At 37.0% G+C, this 23398-nt stretch overlaps 1 protein-coding gene across 1 annotated transcript in view; it reads right to left on the minus strand.

Moving 5' to 3' along the window:
- Window positions 1-2906: 2906 nt before the first annotated feature.
- Window positions 2907-23398, minus strand: part of CCDC175 (coiled-coil domain containing 175) — a 46068-nt gene continuing 25576 nt past the window's right edge. The window contains exons 10-19 of the mRNA XM_016162426.2: window positions 21760-21870; window positions 19005-19076; window positions 17785-17920; window positions 17111-17242; window positions 13643-13781; window positions 9709-9788; window positions 8444-8596; window positions 5698-5800; window positions 4487-4530; window positions 2907-3187 (exon numbers count right to left, since the gene is read on the minus strand). Coding sequence (XP_016017912.2) covers window positions 3017-3187; window positions 4487-4530; window positions 5698-5800; window positions 8444-8596; window positions 9709-9788; window positions 13643-13781; window positions 17111-17242; window positions 17785-17920; window positions 19005-19076; window positions 21760-21870 — 1141 coding nt within the window. The 3' untranslated portion in view covers window positions 2907-3016. The remainder of the gene's footprint in view (window positions 3188-4486; window positions 4531-5697; window positions 5801-8443; window positions 8597-9708; window positions 9789-13642; window positions 13782-17110; window positions 17243-17784; window positions 17921-19004; window positions 19077-21759; window positions 21871-23398) is intronic.

Raw genomic sequence — 23398 nt, forward strand, 5'->3', positions numbered from 1 at the left:
AAGTCAAGTCTCTTTCTGAGGTTCTTAAGTTCTTATGTCCCACCTTCAGTATACTTATGACACTTGAAATTTTCCATATACTTACATAATACCTGATTCTCCCACCATACCAGGAGCAGGCAATTCTGCTACCATGGCAGAGTTGAGTGGTTGCTACAAACACTCTTTGTGGCTTGCAAAACCAAAAATATCTGACCCTTTAAAGTTTGCCAATCTCTGTACCTGTGTTTTCTATTTGAGCAGGGACTAGATCTGTTTTCATTCACTATTGTAATCCCAGAGCCTAATATAATACTTGGCACAAAATAGGCATCCAAAAAAGGCTTGTTGATTACAGTTTAGAGTCAATAGTGAGACATGGGTGGAACCTAAAGTCAGGAGGAATTTCAATTTATCAGTATGTTCAATTGAAAACATTTCAGTGGCTGAAAATGGTACTGATTTTTAATTGAAATTCTTCTAACCAATAATTTATTGACTGAAAATACATTTTCAGTAAGAATATGTATATATAATGTTAAGCGACATTCTTTTCATTTTAAATGATGTGAGGGGAACATTTTTATTTTTTCCCAAGTTACAGTAACAGAGTAACAGAGCTCATTCATCATTATGTGGTCTAGAACAAAGAAGTCATCCCTTATTCTCTTATTTGGCTCAGTCTATATGATTCTTAGACTTTGCCATACTGCCAACAAAGTTCACCCACTCCATGAATGACCAAGGGAGAATATGATGTCAGTATCAACACCCTAGCTCAGAGGCTGGCAAACATTTTCTCCAAAGGGTCACAGATTAAATATTTTAGGCTTTGAGAGGCACACAGTCTCTGTCACAGCTACTCTGCCATTGTAGCACAAAACCAGCCATATTTAATATACAAATGAATAAGTATGGCCATGTTTCAGTAAAAACTTATTTATGGACATAGACATTTGAAAAATGTTAATATTTAACAGTGCTTGATGCTGGATATAGAGATATACAGGTGTATATGTGTGTGTGTGTGTGTTTATACTTTTCACATGTGCAACATTTCCAAATAAATATTAACTGGAACTTGTTCAAGTGATCTGGAACAAGTGCAATTTAATTAAGAGCCAAATATTTACTTATACTGATTGCCTATCAAATGAACTCAAATTTTAATTAAATGACTATACCGTTTAGATGGAATAAAATGAATGGCGCACACTATATTGTCCTATTATTTAACTTTGGGGGTTTATTTTCATTCAAAGCAACTGCCACTCTATTCTGAATATGATACTTTAAATTAAAAGTAGAAGTAAAAATTGAAATCCCTGCTAAGAGACTGAATATTCAAACTGACAGTGGCCAGACCCTACATAATAGAACTCTGACCGACAACCTCCGTAACTGGCCCAGAACAATCATAACTTGGTCAATGGCTGACATCTTCCCTACTTTTTGACTCTTCTAACTTAGGACCAACCAGAGAAAGCCAAATACTCTCACTAATGGATCACAGAGAATGTCTTGCTTCTAGTTAGCCTGCTGCCAGCTTCCCCAGGCCGACAACCTCCAATCAATGTGTACCTGAAGGCTTCTCTTTTCTTTTTCACAATAAACCTTTTCCACTACCCTGCCTGCCTTTGAATCTCTGCCAAATGCAAGTAATGGTAACCCTGTCTCCCTTGCTCTACCAAGCTTTATGACTCTGCTTGTTCCCATTTGGGTGGTTGCCCTTTATCTCCACACTGCAATTCTACACTTTACATAGAAAAGTCAACAAGACAATCCTCAAAATGCATGAAAAGGGGAATATGATATTAGTTATTCAGTGGGCTTAGCTTTTCAATATAGTTTATTTAAATTTGCTTCAATGCAAAGATTCCATCAGGTTTCAGACAATAAATGGAAGATTCGCTCATGTAAAAAAATCCAATTAACATTTAGAGATGATTTTGCTCTTAAAATACTGCCTCATCTAAGTTGCAGGGATGGCCTGGCCTAGCAAAGGAAATGCGAAGTGAAGCAAGGCCCACTGGGACTTATTATACGTTATACATAATAAGTATCATCTGGCACCAGAGGGACCACCGAAATAGCTTTTGGATGATAAGCAGGCTTACGCACAAAATTCTTCATTGGCTGCAAAAAACATTATTTCTCCTGTCAGCAATATCCTCAGAACATTGTTTTAACCAATTAATTCGATCACTTTATCACATTTGACTTTTATTTTATCTCATTTCACTTTCTAAAGCTCACCTTTATAATTACTGATGTAATGATATGCTCTTTAAAAGTAAACTTTACTAACCTCCAATAAGCTCATACACTTGCTCAACAATATTGTTTTCATTTCACCACTCCATCTCTCCCCTGCATGCTCTTCTCCTGCCTTCTCCCCAGCCTTCTCTATCTCCACCATCCCACCTTATCAAGGGATTCCACCTTGGGACCCCTGGGCAATATCTGTGCAAGGGCTCGCCTCCATTTCTCACTGTAGCACTAATCTGAACAGAGCTCTGCAGCCCCGTCTAACATGACAGAGTAGGGATTAAGGATGAAGTTGATATTCCCCTGGAGAGACCAGGCTGCTTGTTCACAAGGCAGCCCTGTTATATAGGCTGAATGAACATCTCAGAAGCCTCAGAGACATCATTAGATTTTCAGAGAAGGTAACAGTTGGTTGTTTTTAATGCTAAACTCACCTTGGGAAGAAAAGATAAAATGATGCTCAATATCTTCTGTTTTAAGAAGACAAGGAAGTACATAAAGCAGTTTTAAAAGACTTCTTTGAAAAATATTTAAAATAAGAGTTTTTTAAAAATCAGGAAAATAAGATTTAGTTACTTAGAAAACTCAGGTAGAAGGGAGACTGATCCAACAAATGAGAATCAGTGTTTAGCTCAATGTCTGTGACATGATTTAGGGATGAATTACAGGGGATAATTAAATTATTTAATAGGCACTCTTTTTTTTCGGGGAGGGGGTGCTCTACAGTAAAAGAGCAGGAAGTTCTTTGTTACCCAAAGCTCTTGAGATGCTACTTACGAGGAAGGTCCACAGCTAATCCATGTTCTGTAAGAAAACGCAGCTCGGCAAGATTCCCTTGTAGCCAGTTGCTGATTTGCTCAATTTTTTCATCTCTTTCACATAGCTTGTCTGTTAGATTTTTTATTTCTTTCAAGGTCTCTTCACCATCACATACCAAATTCTAAAAATAAAAATAACATTTTGGGTGTGCGAGTATATAAATTGCAACAAAATAAATGAAAACCATATTCGATTGAGTGAATCATATCAAGACAAAAATATACATGCAAATTTGGTATTAGGCATGCAAAATAAATGGGTGTACACCGCATATTCACAAAGTTCCATAAATGATCTCAGAAAAATAGATTGGTAAATGAGAAGATTTAATGGATTAAATCTCGCTAAACTAAAATTATTTTTCAAAGGTTAATATTCTTTTATTGAGATATAATTGACAATATATTAATTTCAGGGGTAGAACATAATAATCCAATATTTGTATATATTATAAAATGATTACCATAAGTCTAGTTTAACATTATCACCACATAGTTACAAAATTTTTTCTCGTGATGAGAACTTTTGAGATCGACTCTTTTAGCAACTTTCTAAAATATGCAATACAGTATTATTAACTATAATTGCCATGCCCTACATCACCATGACTTATTTGATAATGAAGTTTGTACTTTTTGACAAATTTCACCCGTTTCGCACCCCGGACCCGCACCACCATCTCACATCCCCAACCACTAGCGTTCCCTTGTATCCATGAGTGAACTCAAATTTTTAACTGGATCAGACAGCGGTGGTGGTAGCATAAAAAGCCAGCTCACTTTCAGAGCAGCACAAAACTGCCAAGAAGACGCAGCCTGGCTTAATGTTTTAAGCGAAAGAATTCTGGAGTCAGGCCGAATCTATGTCCCCACTCGTTTATTAACTGTTTGGTCTTGGGCAAATTACTTGAACTCTCTGAGTCTCAGTAGCTTCATCTGAAAGAGGCACTACACTACACTCACACTTTCCTTAACCAGTTTTAAGAGTTAAACAAGGATCATATCAAACTTTAAATACTTAGAAAGTGGCAGAGCCAGGATTTAAACTCCAGCCTCCCTGCCTGCAAAGTGGAAGGAGTGGAGATGCTGCATGGCTGGTAAAACGTAGAGGATAGATGGAGTTCAGAACTGACGACTCTGTCCTAAAACAATGTGTTCAATTTGAGCTTGTAAAAAAAAAAAAAAAAAAAAAAAGTAGCGCCTACTTTAATTGAAGTGGTAGTGTGGGAAGTTTCTCCCAAAATTAAGATTTCATAGTGATATTTGGCACAAAGGATACATTTTAGTATGTGATGGTCACAGTAGCTCTGTCATTCCTCAGTAATCCTGTCCTCTGTGGGTGCACACACACACACACACGCACACACTTATTAGGTAAATATTTTTAGAAATATGATAGGGAGATAACACAAAAAACTCACCTTTATGGTGATCTGGAAGTCAGCCCACAAACGCAAATATTGTGCTAAAATAAAGATTTTCAAAATGCAAAGTTTATTGAAACAATTTGAACAATTTGATAAAAGTAATGCTATTTGTTTTTTCAAAAATTGTTTTTATCTACAAATTTCTACTTTCAAAATGACAGAACTGGCTGGACTTGCTCTCTCACTGCAAACAAGCAGAGAGTAGGACACCAGATCAGACATGCATGTAAGTCTTAAGATGATTCGAGTCCCCAGCTACTGAATTACCCCTCAGACATCAAGTTGCCCCAGCTGACATCATGTGGAGCAGATGTGAGTTGTCTCCAGCAAGCTCTGACCAAATGGGCAATTTGTGAGCAAAGTAAATGATTTGTAATATTTGTTATGCTGCCATAGATAATTGAGTCAAGACACTTCACAAAATATGGCATATGAGTGGCCAAAAGGCATATGAAAATATATTTGACAACCTTAGTCAATAGGGAAATACAAATTAAAACCACAATGAAATACCATTACGTGCCTATTAAAATGGCTAAAATATTAATGATTTAAAGTGTTTTGACAATTTTAAGTGTGGGTGAAAATGCAGAGTATCCTGTAGCTAGCGGAATGATAAATTTGTAAAACCACTTTGGCAAACTAACCTTAGGACCCAGCAATTCCACTCTTCAGTATTTACCAAAAAAATAAAAATAAAAACAAACATTCATAAAAACACTTGTAAACATACAGCAGCCCCAAACTGGAAACAATTCAGATGTCCTATAGCTGGTGAATGAATAAACGAAAGATATAGTAGACTACTGTTATACAGCTACAAAAAGGAACTAGTCAATGACACATGCAACAACACGGATAGATCTTACAAAACAGTTAGCTGAGTAAATGAAGCCAGGTACAAGTGTGCATACTCTATCATTCCCTTTATATCCAATCCTTAGCGATGGGAAGCAGATCAATGGTTTCCAAAAACTAGAGGAGGAGTGGGACCCAACTACAAAGGGACACAAGATAAATTTTTCAGGGATGAAAATGTTCTGTACCTTGCTTGTGGTGGTAAGTGGTTACCATGGTATGCACACTTGCCAAAACTCACTGAATTTAAGACAGGTGCATTTTATTGTATGCAAATCAGTAGCATTTGATTTAAAATGATTTAAACAAAACAAAAACTTTATTTTTTTGCATGACACATTACTTACTCTGTTGAGCTATCAGATTCCAAGCCAGGTTACTTGAGATGTGTGTAAAGTCTTCTTCTTCCTGTTTGTAGTCCTCTATCCTTTTCTTCAGATATGCAATGTACTGGAAATTAAAGGCATGTAATTGCTTTAAGAAGTTTGGTTACTGTAGATTAGTTATCCATGCAATCATTCGGCAAACATTTATTGATTCCTCCTCTGTGCCACCAACTATTCTAGGTGCAAGGGTAATGGTGAACAGAACCTTTGTCAAGCTTACATTCTGGTGAGAGAGATAAAGGATCCTGCTTTCTAGGTAGGCACTTCAGCACCCAAATAGACATGGAATTCTGAATATAATTTTCCACAAAAAGAAAATAAAAAATATTCTACCTAATGCATTGTGTCCACACACACACACAAATGTTCCTTATACAAAATGTGATGCAAGGAGTGTCACAAGGCAGCAGTTCTGCCTGACTGGAGGAGTTGGGCATGAGATCTCCAGGGGAGGATTCATTGAGTCAGGAGACCCCACAGAACTGCTCACTCAAGTCGAATGTTTCATCGGGTTGGGTGATGGTGGTAGTAGTGGGTTGGGTACTGCAGTCATGGCTTTCTGACCACTCTAAGTCCCTGGGAACTCTGAAAGTATGGGCTTGGGGATATAAATTTGCACTGGCCCAGTTTTAAGGAAGAAATAGTTAGATACTAGAAACTACTGACAAAAGTCTAAGAAATGGCAGCCAGTACCATAGAAGGAGTAGACATGGGACTATTTATGTTCCATGCACATGGTACAGGGTCTGCTCATGCAGCCTGGAGCCTGTGTCAGGCTTTTCATGGTTTATTGGTAGGTTTTATTGTAAATCAAAGTGAAAGCCACCTTAATCCAAGTCCAAGTCATCATTCCTGTCCCTCTTTGAACATGGACCACTCTTTGTAGACTTGTCTATACAGCTGGCCTCTCATAATTCTCAAATGTGTTGACACATTGAATTGTAATTATCTATTTATATGCACACTCCTCAGTCAGAAACGGTGAGCTTCCTAAGGTTTTGGTTCAGCATCCTATTCATCTCTGTATTCGCTGCATCTTCCCCAGGGTTTGGGACTCAGTGGGTGCTTAAAATGTTTGCGGAATGAATGGATGTAATCAGCAAAACAGAAAGTGGTGAGTGAACAAAATAACGGCACAGGGTCATCCAGGGATCACTAGATTGGACACTGAATCCAAAAGCAGAACTTTTAGAATCGGTCTTTTACGTAGTCATTCATTTGCTCACTCATTACCAAGGTGGCAATAAAATTTCAACTATTTTAATAATAATCTACACGATCTCAATAGGAAGAAAGTATAGTGGAATATTTCCATGGGTGGATGCAATTCCTTACAGGTTTGTTTCAAGGCGCAGAAGAATGAACATGCATTGCATGTGTGTGGGTTATTGATGATGGTCCCCAGGCTTTGTGTGGCGCATTTACCTTTTCAAAGTCCATTAGTACTTCTTATGCCATTTTAATTCTACCAAAAAACCTATGCTATTGGTGGAAAAACTGTTGCCATTTAGCTAATGACAGCAATTACCCAGAGAGGTAAAGGGATTTGCCCCTTACTTAGAGTCTTACTGCTGTGGGACTGCTTTTATTTTTCCAGTTATTGAAATATTCTAAAAAATGTAGAGCTTCAATTTCTTCATCTGTAAAAGGGGGAGAATGTATTATCCACATTATAAGATTATTGTGATCATCAAATAGGACTGACTCCTTCTTACATATGAGGGATTGTGCAAAACATTTGGAATACACTGATACAGATCCTGACATGAAGGTCATTATGGTTTATCAAAATAAATGATATGATCAATACAAAGCAGACTGATGTTTTAAATGAGCAAGAGACTTGAACAAGAGCTTCACAAAGAGGGTATACAAGTGGCCAACAACGTATGGATAGGTGCTTCGTTAATCATCTCGAAAATTCAAATAAAAACCACAATGTGACACCATTGTACATCCTTCAGAATGATTAAATTGAAAAAAGACCAAGTTTCAGAGAGAATGTGGAACAACTGGTGCTTTCATACGCTACTGCTGGAGTGGCCATTATTGCAACTTTTTTGGGAGACGGGCACTGTGCACTCAAGTGGACCCTACGCATCTCTATGGCTCTGTGATTCCACCTGAGTGTGTACCCAACAGAAACATATACATATGTCCACTAAAAAGCATGTCCTAGAATGTTCACAGCAACACTCTTTGTAATAAAAGAGCCCACTGGAAACTCTCTAAACCCCCATCAACAATAAAGTAAATAAATTGTACTACAGTTATACAATGGATTTCTATACAGAATTATGAGAATCAACCAACCATAACTTCATGCAACAATAAGGATGAACCTGACAAACACAGTGTTGAGCGAAAGAGTGTGTATTTTATCAGTCCAGATACATAATATTCGAAAGTAGGCAAAACTAGTCTATGGTGTTAGTAGTATGGTGTTGCCCTTGTGGGGAGGTTAGTGACAGGAAGGGACATAGGAGATTTTTAAATATCATTAACACTTTGTTTCTTGATCTGGGTGCCCATTACCCAGGTATGTTCATTAAGCTGCACACTTATGGTTTAGGAATATATGAGTTTCTGCATGTACTTTATGCTTCATTTAAAAACTTTTAAGAGCTATTCTCTCCTTTTTGCTCATAGCTATTATGGGTTAGGCAATAACCAAAATCACTCCAAATTGAAGTGCTCTTGAACTTACTTCTTTCAACTTTTTATTTTCCAGAAGCAAAGCTTCTGCTTTTAGGTCATGTACATAGATTTCATTTTCTAAGTTCTTTAGAATTTCAAAATGATTTTTCATTTTATGACTTTCTTGATCTCGTAATCCTTTTAATTCCTGTTTCAATTTATCCTGCTCAAACATAAAACCAACAGTTATCTCACAGAGTTTCACAAGCAGGGCACCAAAATATTAAATTGCCACCAATATATTAGGACCCACATTCAGAGAGGGGTCCTAATTAATTCCTGAACCATTGGCGGAGGCTACGGATACTTTGCCTTAGAAAAACTTGATATTAAAGTCAAAACCTGATTCATGGAAATTTATTCATGGACTCAGGTACATGGACCTCAAGTTAAGTTGTTAAGACAGCTTCGCAAAATAGAATATACATTGATATATAAACAATCATCTGGCAAAAATGGAGGAGAGGAGAGTGAAATTTATTGAGGCCTTTCAGAGAGGATTTAATATTTTTCAAAGTGAAGGAGTATTACTTTATGGATTTTTCAGGATTTTCTACTGTTTACTGAATCTCTATTTACTTCTTAGTTTTTATACTGTTATAAAACATATAATCTTTATTCATTGTATAATCATTACTAGCAGCACCTTATTAAGAAATAGAATTGTATATATAGTACATTACTTGTAATTTTCCCCTTCAGATTTCTCTATACCCATGACATGTTAAAAGTTACTTGTGATATCAAACAATAGAATGTTCCTATTTTTAACTAACCAAGTCCACATATACATGTTTATCATTAACTATTAATTATATATCTAAAAAGGTGGTAAACATTTCTTTATCTGCTCCCATTTCATCCACTCCCTCTCTACCCTGCAACCTCTGACCACTTATCCTTGTCTTCATAGGAAAATACTGGATCTAAAAAGAACCTTAGAAGGCATAATCCAATCTCTACCTTATAAATAAAGAAACTGAGCCCCTCCCTGCCAACCGCACTCAGTAAATTTCCCATGGTTACATGTTAGTTTCTCTCAGTGTTTATATGTACATATACACACACATACATGTATTTATGTATGTGTATATGTATACATGTGTGTATATGTGTGTGTATGTTGTGACTAAAATTTCAAAACATCAGTAATAAAAGGGTAAGTTTAATAAATGTGGGTTTTCTGAAAACTCCAATGGTGCCAGGTAAGTATTACCGTCCTTATATACCAGCGTTCTAATAAAAGAAAGGAGAATGAATGCGTCAGCTCTTTACCACGCTGTTAAAGTATCTTGAAAAGTCTTTTGTCTTTTGAAAAATGAGACTGTTCAGTAAATTCTGATCCTGCTTTAGTGCTATAAAAAAAGAGAAAGAGAGAGAAAAATAACTACACACAATGTTCTTTAGTTTAAAATACACATTAATCAAAATGAGACGTTTGTCTGGTTTTCAGAGTAAATACTACTATAAGGCTTATAACAAAAACCAGCAGTCAAGTGCTCCCTAATGCCGCATCCATCCCTGTGTTTGCTTCCTTAAAATCAATCGTTTTTAACTAATTTTAGTTTTTTCGTCTTTCATTTTCTTTAAAAATGCTTATACGGTTATTTCTTGATGTGTCATCTTTAGACAATTTCTACTTCCTAAAATAGCAGAGGAGGGCACAGCATGCTTAAACCCATCCCTGAATCCCCAGCCCACACCCACAACTCCACATTTTCTCCTTGTAACCTCCCCATGAAGTTATGGTTGTCATTTAAATGAAATTTAACTGTTTAGATCACTATGACCATGTTGATACCATTCACTTATGAGACAAATGGTGTAGTATGATTATATTTCCTTTCTTGTATAATTTGTTTTCTGGAGTTAAAAACTGCCTCACTTTATTTTTATTTGCTTAGTTTTCCATGTACATATCATAGTTCCTATCGAAATCTATAAAAGAATTATAAAATCTTTCCGAATATTACTTCCCACATGGTCAAACACCTGAGGTAACCTATCAGTTCCATTTCTCTTCCCTCCTCCACTGCTTTCTGCACTTGTTTTTCTTTAGGCCTGATGCACAGCTGATCTTCTGGGACTTCCCTTTGCATCTCCTGTTGGACCTCCTGTTTGCCGAATCTTATATCTTCCTCTTTTTCTTGATTTATTCCCTCTGTTTGTTGAAGCAAATTTTGTAGTAGTTTCCTGAGACAGAGTAAATGAGGTATTTTCAGATCCTGTATATCTAAATATGTCTCTATTCTCTATTTATACTTGACTAGTAATTTGGATGGGTGTTTAAGGCTGGAAATTAATTTCTCCCAGAATTTTAAAGGCGACGTCCTCTAACTTCTGGTAGCATACTGCAGTGAAGAAATCTGAAACAATCTGATTCCTAATCTTTTGTATGAGATATGCTTTTTCTCTCCAGGAGCCTTTAGGATCTCTTTCTCTTTTTTCTCCTAAAACCCCACAGTGATGTGGCTTAGTGTTCTTTTTTTTTTTTTTCACATATTGTACTGGAGATTTGATGGGCCCTTTCAAATTGAAAATACATATTTTCCAGTTCTGAGAAATATTTTTGCATTATCTTTAATACTTTATCTTTTCCATGTATTTCCGTTCCCTTTTTCCAGACTTCCTGTTAGATATTTGACATCTCAGAATAGTCAGATTTTTTTTTAACCCTTTTATCCTGTTTCTCTTTTCCTTATTTTCTGAGAGATTTCTTTAACTTTTCTTATAATCCTCTTATTGAGTTTAAAATTTTTACTTATTATACTTTTCATTTCCAAGAGCTCTTTCTCATTCTCCATTCTTTATTTTAAGCATCTTGTTCTTTTTTTTCATGAATGCGTTATTTCCTTTCACTTCTCTACCACTATAGCTGTGAAATATATTCTCTATAAACTGTAGAGACTATATTCTCTAAGAATATGTTCTAATGTGCTTTGTGTTATCTGTGTTGCCACCAGGTTCTGTGACAATGTTAGTGTCACATTGGAGTTTCTCCTGAGATGTCTGGTAATTTTTGACTGCCTAATCCTATTTAAAAATGAGGCACTGAAAGGTTTGTTTCCTGGATAAACTCCTCTATACAGTGATCAGGGAGGGACCAGCCATTTTTGTTGGGAGACCCTCAGATGTTAGATACTGTGGGGCTTTTCTCTGAAACTTCAGTTTCTTTAGCAAAGACTCTAACCATCTCCTTCTTTGTGGTGGGGAAGGGATTACAGAAGAGTCGTATAACACGACTGGCTTGGAGCCGTCAGCAAGCTGAGCAGTGCGTAGAAGGGAGTCTCAGTACGACATCTGTCTTCTGCCCTCAGTGATATCCGATATTCTACTGATATGAACCCTCTGGTCCAATTTCTCTGCACCATTGGGAGGAATAGTCACGTAGCTACACAGAAGAGGACATTTGACCTGGAAGTCTAACTGCTCATCAGAAAGACTTTCAACCAATCTTCAGTCCTATGACTCCTATCAGCCTTCACGGTATCAGAGTCCTCCGATAGCCAAGATTTCCCAGGTCCTGTGCAGGGAACTTTTTGCCTTCATGGTGTGCTTCTTTACAGGCATTTGCTATTCATATTTCTCTCTCTGCTAATCCTTCTATCCAATTACACCTTCCAAAATTTTGTTAATATTTATTATCTGCCGATGTTTTCTCTGCCAGTCTCTTGTACTTGTGGGTTTATATCTTTTTAAAAAAAATCTTTTACACACATTATATGAAGTTTCATCAGGGAGAAAAGATAGATGCCCATGATTTATCCATCATATTTAACCAAAAGCCACAGGATCCTTATGGGTCCTAGGTCCTGATGTTCCATCCTGTGTAAGTCTCACTGCTGGCTGGTGATGTATATTTTCCTATTCTTTGAAGCACATTGCTCTTATGGCCCCTTTCCTTCCTTTCTCCTGCCTTCCCTTCTTTCCTCTACTTTGTCAGTATTTTCTCTTTTCTTTACCGTAAGAGAATCAGTAGTTGCAATATATTGCTTACTTTCATACAGTGTTTCTTACAACCTCTACTTAGTGTAAGGATGGATCAGAGGAAATGATTTAAAAAAAATAGAAAATTGGAAATGCAGTACATATTTTTCATGAGTCTTGGTAAAAGTGGTCAAATACCAAGAAAACCAACCTGAGTTAACTAAATGAAAACCTGATAAGAAGTGGAAAATCAGCTGAAGCATGGGAACCAGATCAATTACCCAGGCATTTATTCTTATAAAAGTTTATGTTCTTAAAAATCCACCTCCTTGGCAATAACTATTTATTTAAAATATTTGTTTATTTCAAATGTGAGCATATTGGGTTTCCATATGACTGTCCCTTTTTGACATGGACTGTCTTAATTTCCACCCCCATATTCATCTCACCAGAAGATCACTCCTGTTCTAGTGCACAATTTTGCTCCCATTCCACTCCTTTCTTTAATTTTGGTTCTGGCCTTTCAATCCTCCTGGCGCTTCCTCCGCCATTGAGAAGATAGATGTTCTGGAAGCTGTCCTGCTAAACAACCTGTAGGGACTCCTTAGATAATGATCCTTATACTCCCCAAATGCAAGACAAGACTCATACCTCTAGGGATGATCCTAGATCTGTAAATTTGGGGGTGCTACGTTAGATGACCAATTCAATCTTCTGTGTGTGTGGAGAAAATAATGATTTTTATATTAAACACACACATAGTTATGCCATGTAATAAGACACAGAGCATACATACTTTCAGACACATTTCACATTTTCTACAAAGCCCCTAGATATGAGACAAGCTCTAATTTATCTCCATCTCAGGTAGGTTAGTGAAAAAAATCTGAAGGGTACCTACTTGATCAAAGTCATAGCTGGGTATGAGATATAATTGGCAAATTCATGGTAAGACACAGAAAAAAAATCTCCACATGGTACTAAGAAATTGGTTCTACCTTTACCAAGTATAGAGAGGAACCATATAATATAGTTGCTACTAATTCTTAATTTTAAATAGTCTTTAAAATAGAAAAGGAAAAATTTGACAGCAGCAAGATTCTGTAATGTGGAGGAGAGGAAGTTAGTAGATGAGACAAAAATGAGAGAATAGAGAGTTAAAGCTGATGGGGAAAATTGGAGGAATGCCAATTGCTTTGATTGCTGACCTGTCTCGTGTTCGAAGACAACAGTGTAATCCTTACCTGGGCTTGAGGTCAATTAGTAAGTGCTTCATATGTACCTGTGAGAACATCATTGAGCTCGTGGGTCTTTTTGCTTTTGCTCTTATACTCTTCTTCTGCCATTTGAAGTTGAGGAAGACACTCAAATAGTTCATCTTCCTTTCCTTTGGTACTTTCTGTTTCCTTAACAAATTTTTCCTTCAGAGAAAGTAAAGCTAAATGTGAGGTATGATTTTAGAGAATTTACTCCAGAGTAGAATATAAGTTATTCAAGGGGGAGAGTTCTGTCTTGGGATCCTGAGGCATATAGCAAAGGTACCAGGAACATACTAGATATTTAAAAAATATTTGCTGGCTGACTCATTGACTCTCTGGCAATCTATAAAGTAAGATTAGGTTCAATAGCTTTCCAAGGAGTTGCTCAGTTCTATTGCTCTATTACTATGATTCTATTAATGCTTCCGCATATGTACCCCAAAACCATTTGAGGAAATTTCTCGTTTGATGATATTTTTTGGGAAAAAAAAATACCCAACCAGATAGCAAAACAGAATATACACAAGTTCTAAGAAATGTGCATGTAAGTAAGAAATGGGGAGAGGGATAACAGTAATTGGATATAATACTCTAACCAATGGGTAAGAAGTGCCCAGAGCAAAACACGAAGTTGCCTGCTTAATTACTCAAACTCAGGTTTTATTTAGTTTCAAATGGAATAATAGTTGGATCTCTAGCAGAAAGTCAAGATAGGTTTAAAACAATGACGAAGGCAGAGACGGCCAGCTAACATTTACTATCTATTCTCCCGTCCTTGAATATCAGGATTCCTGAGCTTCAGCTACACGTAAGGCTGCTGGGTAGAGTATTTCTCTGTTTCCCTTGCAGGTGAATGAGACCAACCAATTTGTGAGCAGAATGGTATGTGCTACATCTAGGTCTTGCCCCTGCAATGAGAAGGGTTATGTGTTCCCTTGGCCCTTTCCTCCTGCCCCTGGCTGGAAGAGGATGAAAATGGAAGCCACCACTTCGACTTGCAGGTGTTAGCCTCACACTGAGGAGGGCAGAGCTGCCCTCCCAGCCTGGGATTGCCTATACTGAGACAGAAAAATAAATGTCTCTTGCTGTCACGACCAAATCAGTGGGGCTTCTCAACTATGTACGCAGACTCTTAAGATTTATTTAAATAGGCCATACTTGACCCAGTTCACTCTTAAAAACATTAATTTTTAATTTTAATTTTTATCCAAGTTGTCTGCACATAATTTGAAGAAATACTTGAGTACTACCAGGGCAACACCAGGCATGCTTCCCCAGCAGGAGTTGTCCTAAGACAGTCGGCCAGAGGCTGATGCCCTTTGACTCCACCAAAGGGCTAACTCATATGCAGGAGAAAGAGACCGACAGGGGTGGGTGTGATAGCCTTCCTGGCTTAGAAGCCCCTTGTTCAAATAGAAACCGACATCTCTCGGGCATATCTTCTAGGACCCTGCAAGGATGTGCCCACGTAAAGCAGGCTCCAAACCCAGGGAATCCCTGTATTCTGGTCTCCCACCAGTTATTCTCCCAGTCAAGATGCAACATGCCAGTCAAGGGCCATTCTATACAAACGATGTTACCTGATAATACACCTTTATCTGGCTTCTAGAGGAAGAAGCCAAAATGTTAAGCCAAGGTCAATTTCCCAATAAAGGAGAGAGGGTTGCTAACCCTTTAGACACATCTTGCTTGTGTTCACTGTATTTTGGCATCCCACTGATAGAGCAGCTTGCTCTCGCCCTAATTAACACAGTGGCCAGATACGACTCCTTCCAAATTGCCATTAGAATCCTTATAAATAAATATTCAAAGAAAAACACACATAAAACACCATAATTTAAAAATATCACAAAGCAGAATCAGGAATAAATTTCTCCAGACTGCATTTTTAAAAAAACTCAATAGTGAGTTATCTATATTATATTCTCTAAAAAAGAATAGCTTTGGGGGATAAGGAAGTATGCCAGTGCTTTAATTCATTCCCATTGTCTGCATGTGGCTTAGACCACCAGAGTTCCCCTGACAGAAACCATGCTCTTGTTTTATGCTTTGAGAGAGGGTTTGGGTACCAGGCACTGCTGCAGCTCAGGCAAGCCAGTGTTTGTCTTCTGGCTCAGCTTACTGGAGTGAGGCAGCTGGTCAGGCCCGCAGCTTCTTCAGTTCCTTCAAATTCTCCATCGTCTGCTTTCCTGACTCCTGAGCTGCACACACACTTAGCTCAGTGATGACCCACTCAGTGACGCAGCTTCTGCTGCAACTCGTTGGAGTCAGAGACTTGGAGAAGAGAGAGACCAATGCGGGATGCAGGTACCATTCCACACTCGTGAGTTCCAGCTCATCCTCCGACGTGCAGTTTGACCTTGCCTTTCTCTGCTTCCTGTTCATCTTTCTTTCTCAACTGCCTCCTTGCTGCCTTTAGGCCCCAGCTCCACATGCAAAGCTGACAGCCTCAGTAGACTGTGTCATCAGCTCTCACAATTTCAGAAGGTCAAATCCTCTTAAAAAGCCCCTTTCTGGTGGCTCTGTTTCTCCTCCTGAACCCCACCAGATACAGGGCTGTTGGACCCAGCAATCCAATCATGCTCCATATGTCAGTGCTAGATCATAATGATGTAGACTCCTGCTGTGAGCTCTGATTGAGAATCGGAGTGGAGGCCCCAGTAGTGGTGCCAAGTCTATAGAGGACTTAGGCACAGCACTCACTTTCTGGGAGGCAATACCTATCAAGATCTGGAAGTTTATATTTTAAATCAGTCACTGATATTCAGCACTATTTTCCTTAGACAGAATCTATGTGTCAGGGGCCCAAGTGGTGGCGGGACTTCTCACTATTAAACCTAATGCTTTTGCTTTCCCTTCCCATGAGTGTGTCAGTTTAGAGATCCTACAACTGATGAGAAGAATGATTCCACCAAGAGTACAATATTGATTCCATAAACCAAAATCTGAAATTGCTTCTACTCCATTTTGGGCTCCTCGTGCCACTAAACCAAAGACAGAAAATGGGATTCCGAATGCCCAGCATTATTGATGATGATTGTCAAGGAGGAAAAAGGTTACACCATTACCTTGAAAACGTGTGTTTTCTGTTGCGTTGCCAGGGACATGATGCCTCTGGGTCTCCCGGGTAATTTCAATGCCCTTTTTTGCCACCTCCCCCAGCATCCATGCCCTATTCTGTCCCACGTCAGCTCTTGGCACTTTCCAAGTCAGTACAATGTCCTCTCCCTAAGGAGGGTTCCTGAGGCTGGCCGGCCTCACTGGTCTCCCTTCCCCTTTGGTCAGGCGTCCCAGCCACTCTCATGCCAGCTCAGCGTGGCATCCTGCACCACTCCACCTGTCTCCATGGATTTTTGCCAGTCCGTCTATGAAACTTAGAGTGCATGATTTTTTAACTAAAAAAACTCCGACTGATTAAAATAGCATGAAATATACCCCCTCCCCTATATATAGCCATCTAAAATTATTCTTAGATGTAAAATAACATTTACCTCGTATTTGGTCAATTCTGCAATTAACTTTTTTTCTTTGATGACAAATTTCTCCTCCTCTTGTTTTAATTCTGTTGTAATTTTTTCAATCTCTGCCAAGTATTCATTGATCTCTTTTTCTCTAGATTTGGTCTAATTAGAAAATTAAAAAAGAGGATTTGTCATTTGTCTTGTAGTAGTCGTCCTTATATCTTCAAACAGCCAAGTAAATTAATATCTCTTTGCATGAGATTTGGCTCTCATTTCAGGTCATTATTTCTCAGGTTTTTTTTTTTTCTCTCCAGAGATTAATTTCTATGCCAAACAATATCTGTAAATGACATGAAGAAATGGAGAATGGGAGCAGTGGAGGATGGAGAGTGGGCAGAGGGAAAATATAGGAGCTAAATAAATGATGTTTGGCCTCTTTATTTTTAGAGATAGATTCTCAAAAAACTATCAAGTTTCTGGTTACAGGCTTTAAAAGCATATTCTGGAGAGAACTGCTACTTCATTTGCTAAATTCCTACATTTAATACACAGTAAATGGATAAATTTCTTAAGAAAGTTATATAATTCATGGTAACATGAAGTCAGCAGACAGAAAAATACCTTTTTATTACATTAAATATTGAAGGAAAATTATCGATAATGCAATATAGGGGACAAATAGCAAGTCTATTGAATTCCCTTACCTCTTGTAATAATTCAGTGCGTCTCAATTCTGCAGCCATAATTTTATCTATATATTCTTGTAATTCAGCTTTTATCTTGGCTATCCAACGTGCATGTTTTTTTTGCAAACAAGTTAGTTTCCACTGAATTATTACGCTAGAGATTAGAGCAAAAAGAATTAGCATTAAATTGACATAATAGTCTACAAAAAAGATGAAGGAATTTAAAATGAAGCAAATTCTACTACAATTATACTAGTGATGCAAACTATGCACATCAGCTGAAAAAATAACACAAAATGTTAACTGCCTCAGTGTCATCTCTGCAAGTTGCTTCAAAGCAAGAAGTTATGTTGGCACATTCAGTAAGACAGTGGACAAACCATACTTGGCAGTTTGCCTCCTTTAGGTAAAGAATAGAAATAAATGGGAAAGGTTCAGGGCCAGGAGGAAAAAGAAGAGGCCCAGGGGAAAATAGAAATGGAATTAACCAAACTACTCAAAGTGCTAATAAGAGATTTCAAGCTTCCGGGTTCTCAAATTTTTCTCTTAACCACAACATTAAAAATCTACATAACTGGAGAAGGCTGAACATGTGTAATTGGAGTTTTATAAATAATATTAATAACAATGACGACAACAACAATAACACAGAGCTAAGTTTTCCCAAGTGTCTCCTAGGTGCCAGGTGCTGATCAAAATACTTTACATGGATCATCTCATTTACCATTCACAGCAAACTTATAAGGTAGATGATACTATTATTCCCCTCTCTATAAGGATGGGAGCAAAGATGATTGAATAATGAGCCTTGGTTACAGAGCCAGTAAGAGGCAGAACAAAGTAGTCCATCCCCAAAACCTGTATTCTTAACAACTCTTTACTGTCCCTGCATGTCACCTTCCCTACTGATTTACACAGAAACCTGGATGAGCAAGGGGCACAGCACAAATCCTGGCAATTTTGCTTTTTGGTGACTTAAATTCATTTGAAGTGGAAAACTTTGGTTCTCTTCAATTCCCGCCACCCACCCCATTCCTACACCTCCCCCTCCCCCCCCCAAAAAAATCAAACTAACACATCTGCGTCGGAGAGCATTCACGCAATTAACTTAGGAAAATCAGTTTCTTGGATTCTAGCAACTAACAAGTACTTTGATTCCTCCCCAACTCCCTTCTTTGAGGCACTGTTCATTCAGAAAACATATATCGTTTATAACACAAAGGAACTTTTTTCTTTACCTTCTCTGATTTTCTCTTTCCAGGTTATCATTCAGGATTCTAATTTGTTTCCGATAGACTTCCATTGTTGCTCTAAAAACAGGAAAAAATATATTGGATTTTGCATTTGTGAGAGCTGTTAGAATATATAAAAGACTTGATGTATAATTGGTATGCACAATAAGGCTACTGCTTAATTGGTAAGCAAAATAAAACTTGTGAAACAAGTAAAGATTTTAGTGACAGGTTAATAAGAAGGCAATTACAATTTGGGGAAAGTGCAAACTGATTTTGCAAGTATTGAGGTATATATCCAAGGATAGAGAAGAATAGATTCTGATGCGGCAGATGAGGAAAGATTATTAGAGGTTAATGTTTAACAAAAGGAAGAATACAGATTGTCAGAATGGAGATGTAATTTCACCAAGGAAAGGATGTCATCATTTGCAAAGACATGGAGGAAAGGAACTGCAAGTCAGGACTCTTGTGATCAAGGCAGACTTGTTGCATACAAAGGACATGAATGCAATAACGCTGTAACACATTGTCAACAAATTGAGGAGGAACTCTGGATTCTAAATTGAGTTATAATTTGACACATCATATAATACAGAAAGCCAACAGAGGTTCTTGAACTAGGGGAAATAGTAATTAAGGTGACGAAAATGTATGAAAATGTTAAGACTCTCATACAGATATTAGAAGCTTTTATTATTTGTATTCCTTTTTTCCCCTATTAAATGCTTCATGAACAGAGACAAATTGAAAGCCACATAAACAAAATGTGACAGTATATATTTTTGAGAAGTAGAAATATTCATAAATGAAACTTAGAATATAAAATGTTGTTAAATGAACCAGAAACACAATTGTGCTTGTGGGGGTTTTTTCCCCCTCTATCTGAGATCATAGTATGGGCTCTCAAATTTTCTACATAAATAAACCTAATTTCCTCCCCTGGAACTACAGGGTTCTTCACACTCTGTGTCAACCTTATTGATTTTATTCATTTACATATTTAATTTAATCTACAAAACAGTTGAACTAGTTTAAAATAAAGCAACAGTAATATAAAAAATCCTAAATGGATGCCAATATTGGGCCACAAATTTGGTTCTGAGTTTCCAGAGTAATTATGACACTATAATTGATTACAAATTTGCATTAATCACAAGGAAATTAAAACCCCAATCAACCCAGTTCTATTTTCTTGTTTTTTATAGAAAAAAAGTTACAGTTTCCTTTCTGAAGCTAACATGATGAGAAATAGATGTTTAAATATATTATTTAACAATATATGAACAAGCAAACAAAAAGCTACACTTCCAGCCACATTCTAGATTTCTGTGAGTCAAATACTCATCACCACCCATCTTATATGTTTTCTATATGTTGGTCTCTTCATTCTTCTGCATTCATATTATTTATTTCCTTGTTTATGGTGATATTATTACCCCATTTGATAAGCAAACAAAAAATCTGACTTTCTAAAGTTTTAAATCCTTATGCAACAAAGAACTCCTTGACTTCACTTTCTTTCCTCTTTCTTTGATTGTTTTTTTAATAATTCATACTCTATTCTTCAGTCATACAAGGTTCATTAGTTATTGCATGTGTGTTAGTCTCGCTCATCTGCCCAACTAAAGTATGAATTACTTTATGCCTTGTGTCAGTGAGAGTGTAAAACAGTAGAATATTTACAAAGCACATTTTGATAATTATAAAAAAGAAAAATATGCAACACTCTTTGGCCCAGTAATTCAACTTTTAGGACTTTATTGTAAAGAGATAGTCACATAGGTGGACAGAGATGTATTTAATGAGGTTACCTTTGACAAATGTTTGTAATATATTTAATGAGGTTACCTTTGAAAAACGTTTATAATATAGGAAACAGAAAAACCCAAATGTCCATCAATAGAGTATTGGTTAAATAAAATACAGTATAATCTGCAAAAGGATACTATGCAGGTAGAGGGAAAAAATGAGGAAAGAGATCTAATATATATACAATTTTTTTAAATTTTGAAATAGCTTCAAACTCAACAGGTAAGTATAAAAATTAGTACAAAAAATTCTCATACATTTTCCACTAATTTCTCCAAATGTTACTATTTTACCTACCATATTTGTTTTATTATTGTCCTGGGCATAATTTTTTCCAGCTTTACTGAGATATAACTGACATATAACATGGTGTAAGTTACCCAAATATAATTATAAGTAGAAAAAAATCCAGTTATGGAAGAGTACAATCCAAGTTTTGGATACATACCACACACATATATTCAAGTATATATATTAAAAAGCATACATAGCAAACTGTTAACAGTAATTATCACTGTGGAGAGATGGAGAGATTAGGGAGTAACTTTACCCTCTAAGTTATCCATTTCCATATTTGAATTTTAAAATCAGATACAGGCATTGCTTTTTTTAATCAGAAAAATTAAAATTAAAGTGATTTAGAATAGCAGAAATGAACATAATAGTGGGGGTCAGTGTTGTAATAATGTTCGGGCACTTTCTGATTACTAGACCATTAACTGGTCCATTAATCATGTCTCACAGCTTATACAGCACTCAGAACTTGCTTATCCTTTCAATTAGAGATTCAATGATAATGACTTTTCTGGACTGTAAAACAAAGAGAGCTCATTATAAATCTCCTTTGTTATAGTATATTAGAAATTGACATAGATTTATTGTTACTATTTATTAAAAAATAAATGCAGAGAAGAATGAAGCTTAAAAAGGTCAAAGGCAACAAACATACCGATAAAGTTCATTAAGTGTGACAAGTCCTTCTTCCATATTTTTGATGTCCACTTTTCTTTGTGATAGGAAGTTTTCTTTCTGAGCAATAAATGCCATTTGTTTCTGATTTCTACCATAGGAAAAAAAACAGCTGTTATACATTAAAGGTTGAAGTAGTCATTTTTAACTCTTCAGCATAAGAAAACATGACTTCACAAATGAAAATTTTAACAATAGTTTCAAAAATTCAGTTTATGGACTATTTATCCAATGAATTAGTAAAAATAGAAGCAAAGTCTTCTTGCTTGTGGTGGGTAAATCTAAATTTATCAAACTTCCTAAGCCACGAAAAGAACATTAATACAATAGTAACCATGAAACAACAAGAGTAGCTCCACGGTGCTTCATCCCTCTCCTAATGATCAATTCTGCCATATTCTTTTGTGAAAGGTAAAGGAGTTCAATCAGATCAATTTTGAGTACTGGTTCTACTTCTTCCTAGGAATGTGACCTTGCAAAGAAACTTTACCTGAGAATGAGCTTATGTTTCCCCATCCACAAAATGAGGATTACAACACCCATCTCATCAAGTATAAGAATTAAGCAAGATGTAAAGTGCTCAAGCCATTGGGTAGTACCCAAGAGGCTTTTGACAAAAAGTGGTTATGTTTTCTCTAACTTACAGAAAGACTAGTGGGAAGTCTATGGTTTTGTTTACATTTCCAGACATTGACAGGAACATGCCTGCAACAGAAAGTACTCTGAGGGTCTTGTCTTCTTCAAAACTGTTGTGGACTAAATTGTGTCCTCCGCAAATTCATGTGTTGAAGCCCTAACCACCAATAGTGGTGGTGTTAAAGATGGGGCCTTTGGGAAGAGACTAGGTTTCGATGAGGTCGTAAGAGTGGGGCCCTCATGAAGAGATTAGTGTCTTCATAAGAAGAGACACTGGTGTGTCTGCTTTCTCTCTCTACCACGAGAGAACACAGTGAGAAGGTGGCCATCTACAAGCCAGGAATTGGGCTCTCATCGGAACCTGACCATGTTGGCATCCTGATCTCAAATATCTCACCTCCAGAACTGTGAGAAATACATTTTTGTTATTTAAACCACCCAGTTTATGGTATTTTGTTATGGCATCTCAAGCTGAAGAAGACAAAGCCCAATAAAGGTAGTAAACATGTTAGTGTTACAATTGTATGTCAGCACATTTTATGTTTCAAACTGATAACTGACTTAGTATGGATCTGAGAAAAGTTTTTGCCTGAAGACTATTAACAGTATTGTTCTCCATAGGCTGTTCAATTGGATGAGATAAAATGATTCCAACAACTCCCTGCAGCTTAATTGTAACAACAATGAACATGAACTCAGCTTCATACAAGCGGGTCCACACACTGTAATTACACTTCCATGTGATTTAACTTCAAGTGATTATTACTTACATAATTATGCTTGCAAGATGTTATTCTGGAATATTTATTAAGAAAACATTGGTAAATTCCCACAACCTGTTGAGCAATGTACAAGATCTTGGGGATATAGCACTAGGACAGCAACTGCCTTGATCTGTTCATAGATCAGTAGGACAAAGGGATTTGTACGTACCCAGTTGATTATAATGCAGTGACTGATGAAAAGGAACAGCATCAGAAGGA

The sequence above is a fragment of the Rousettus aegyptiacus genome, unplaced genomic scaffold (assembly GCF_014176215.1).
Source record: "Rousettus aegyptiacus isolate mRouAeg1 unplaced genomic scaffold, mRouAeg1.p scaffold_m13_p_3, whole genome shotgun sequence".
NCBI lineage: Eukaryota > Metazoa > Chordata > Mammalia > Chiroptera > Pteropodidae > Rousettus > Rousettus aegyptiacus.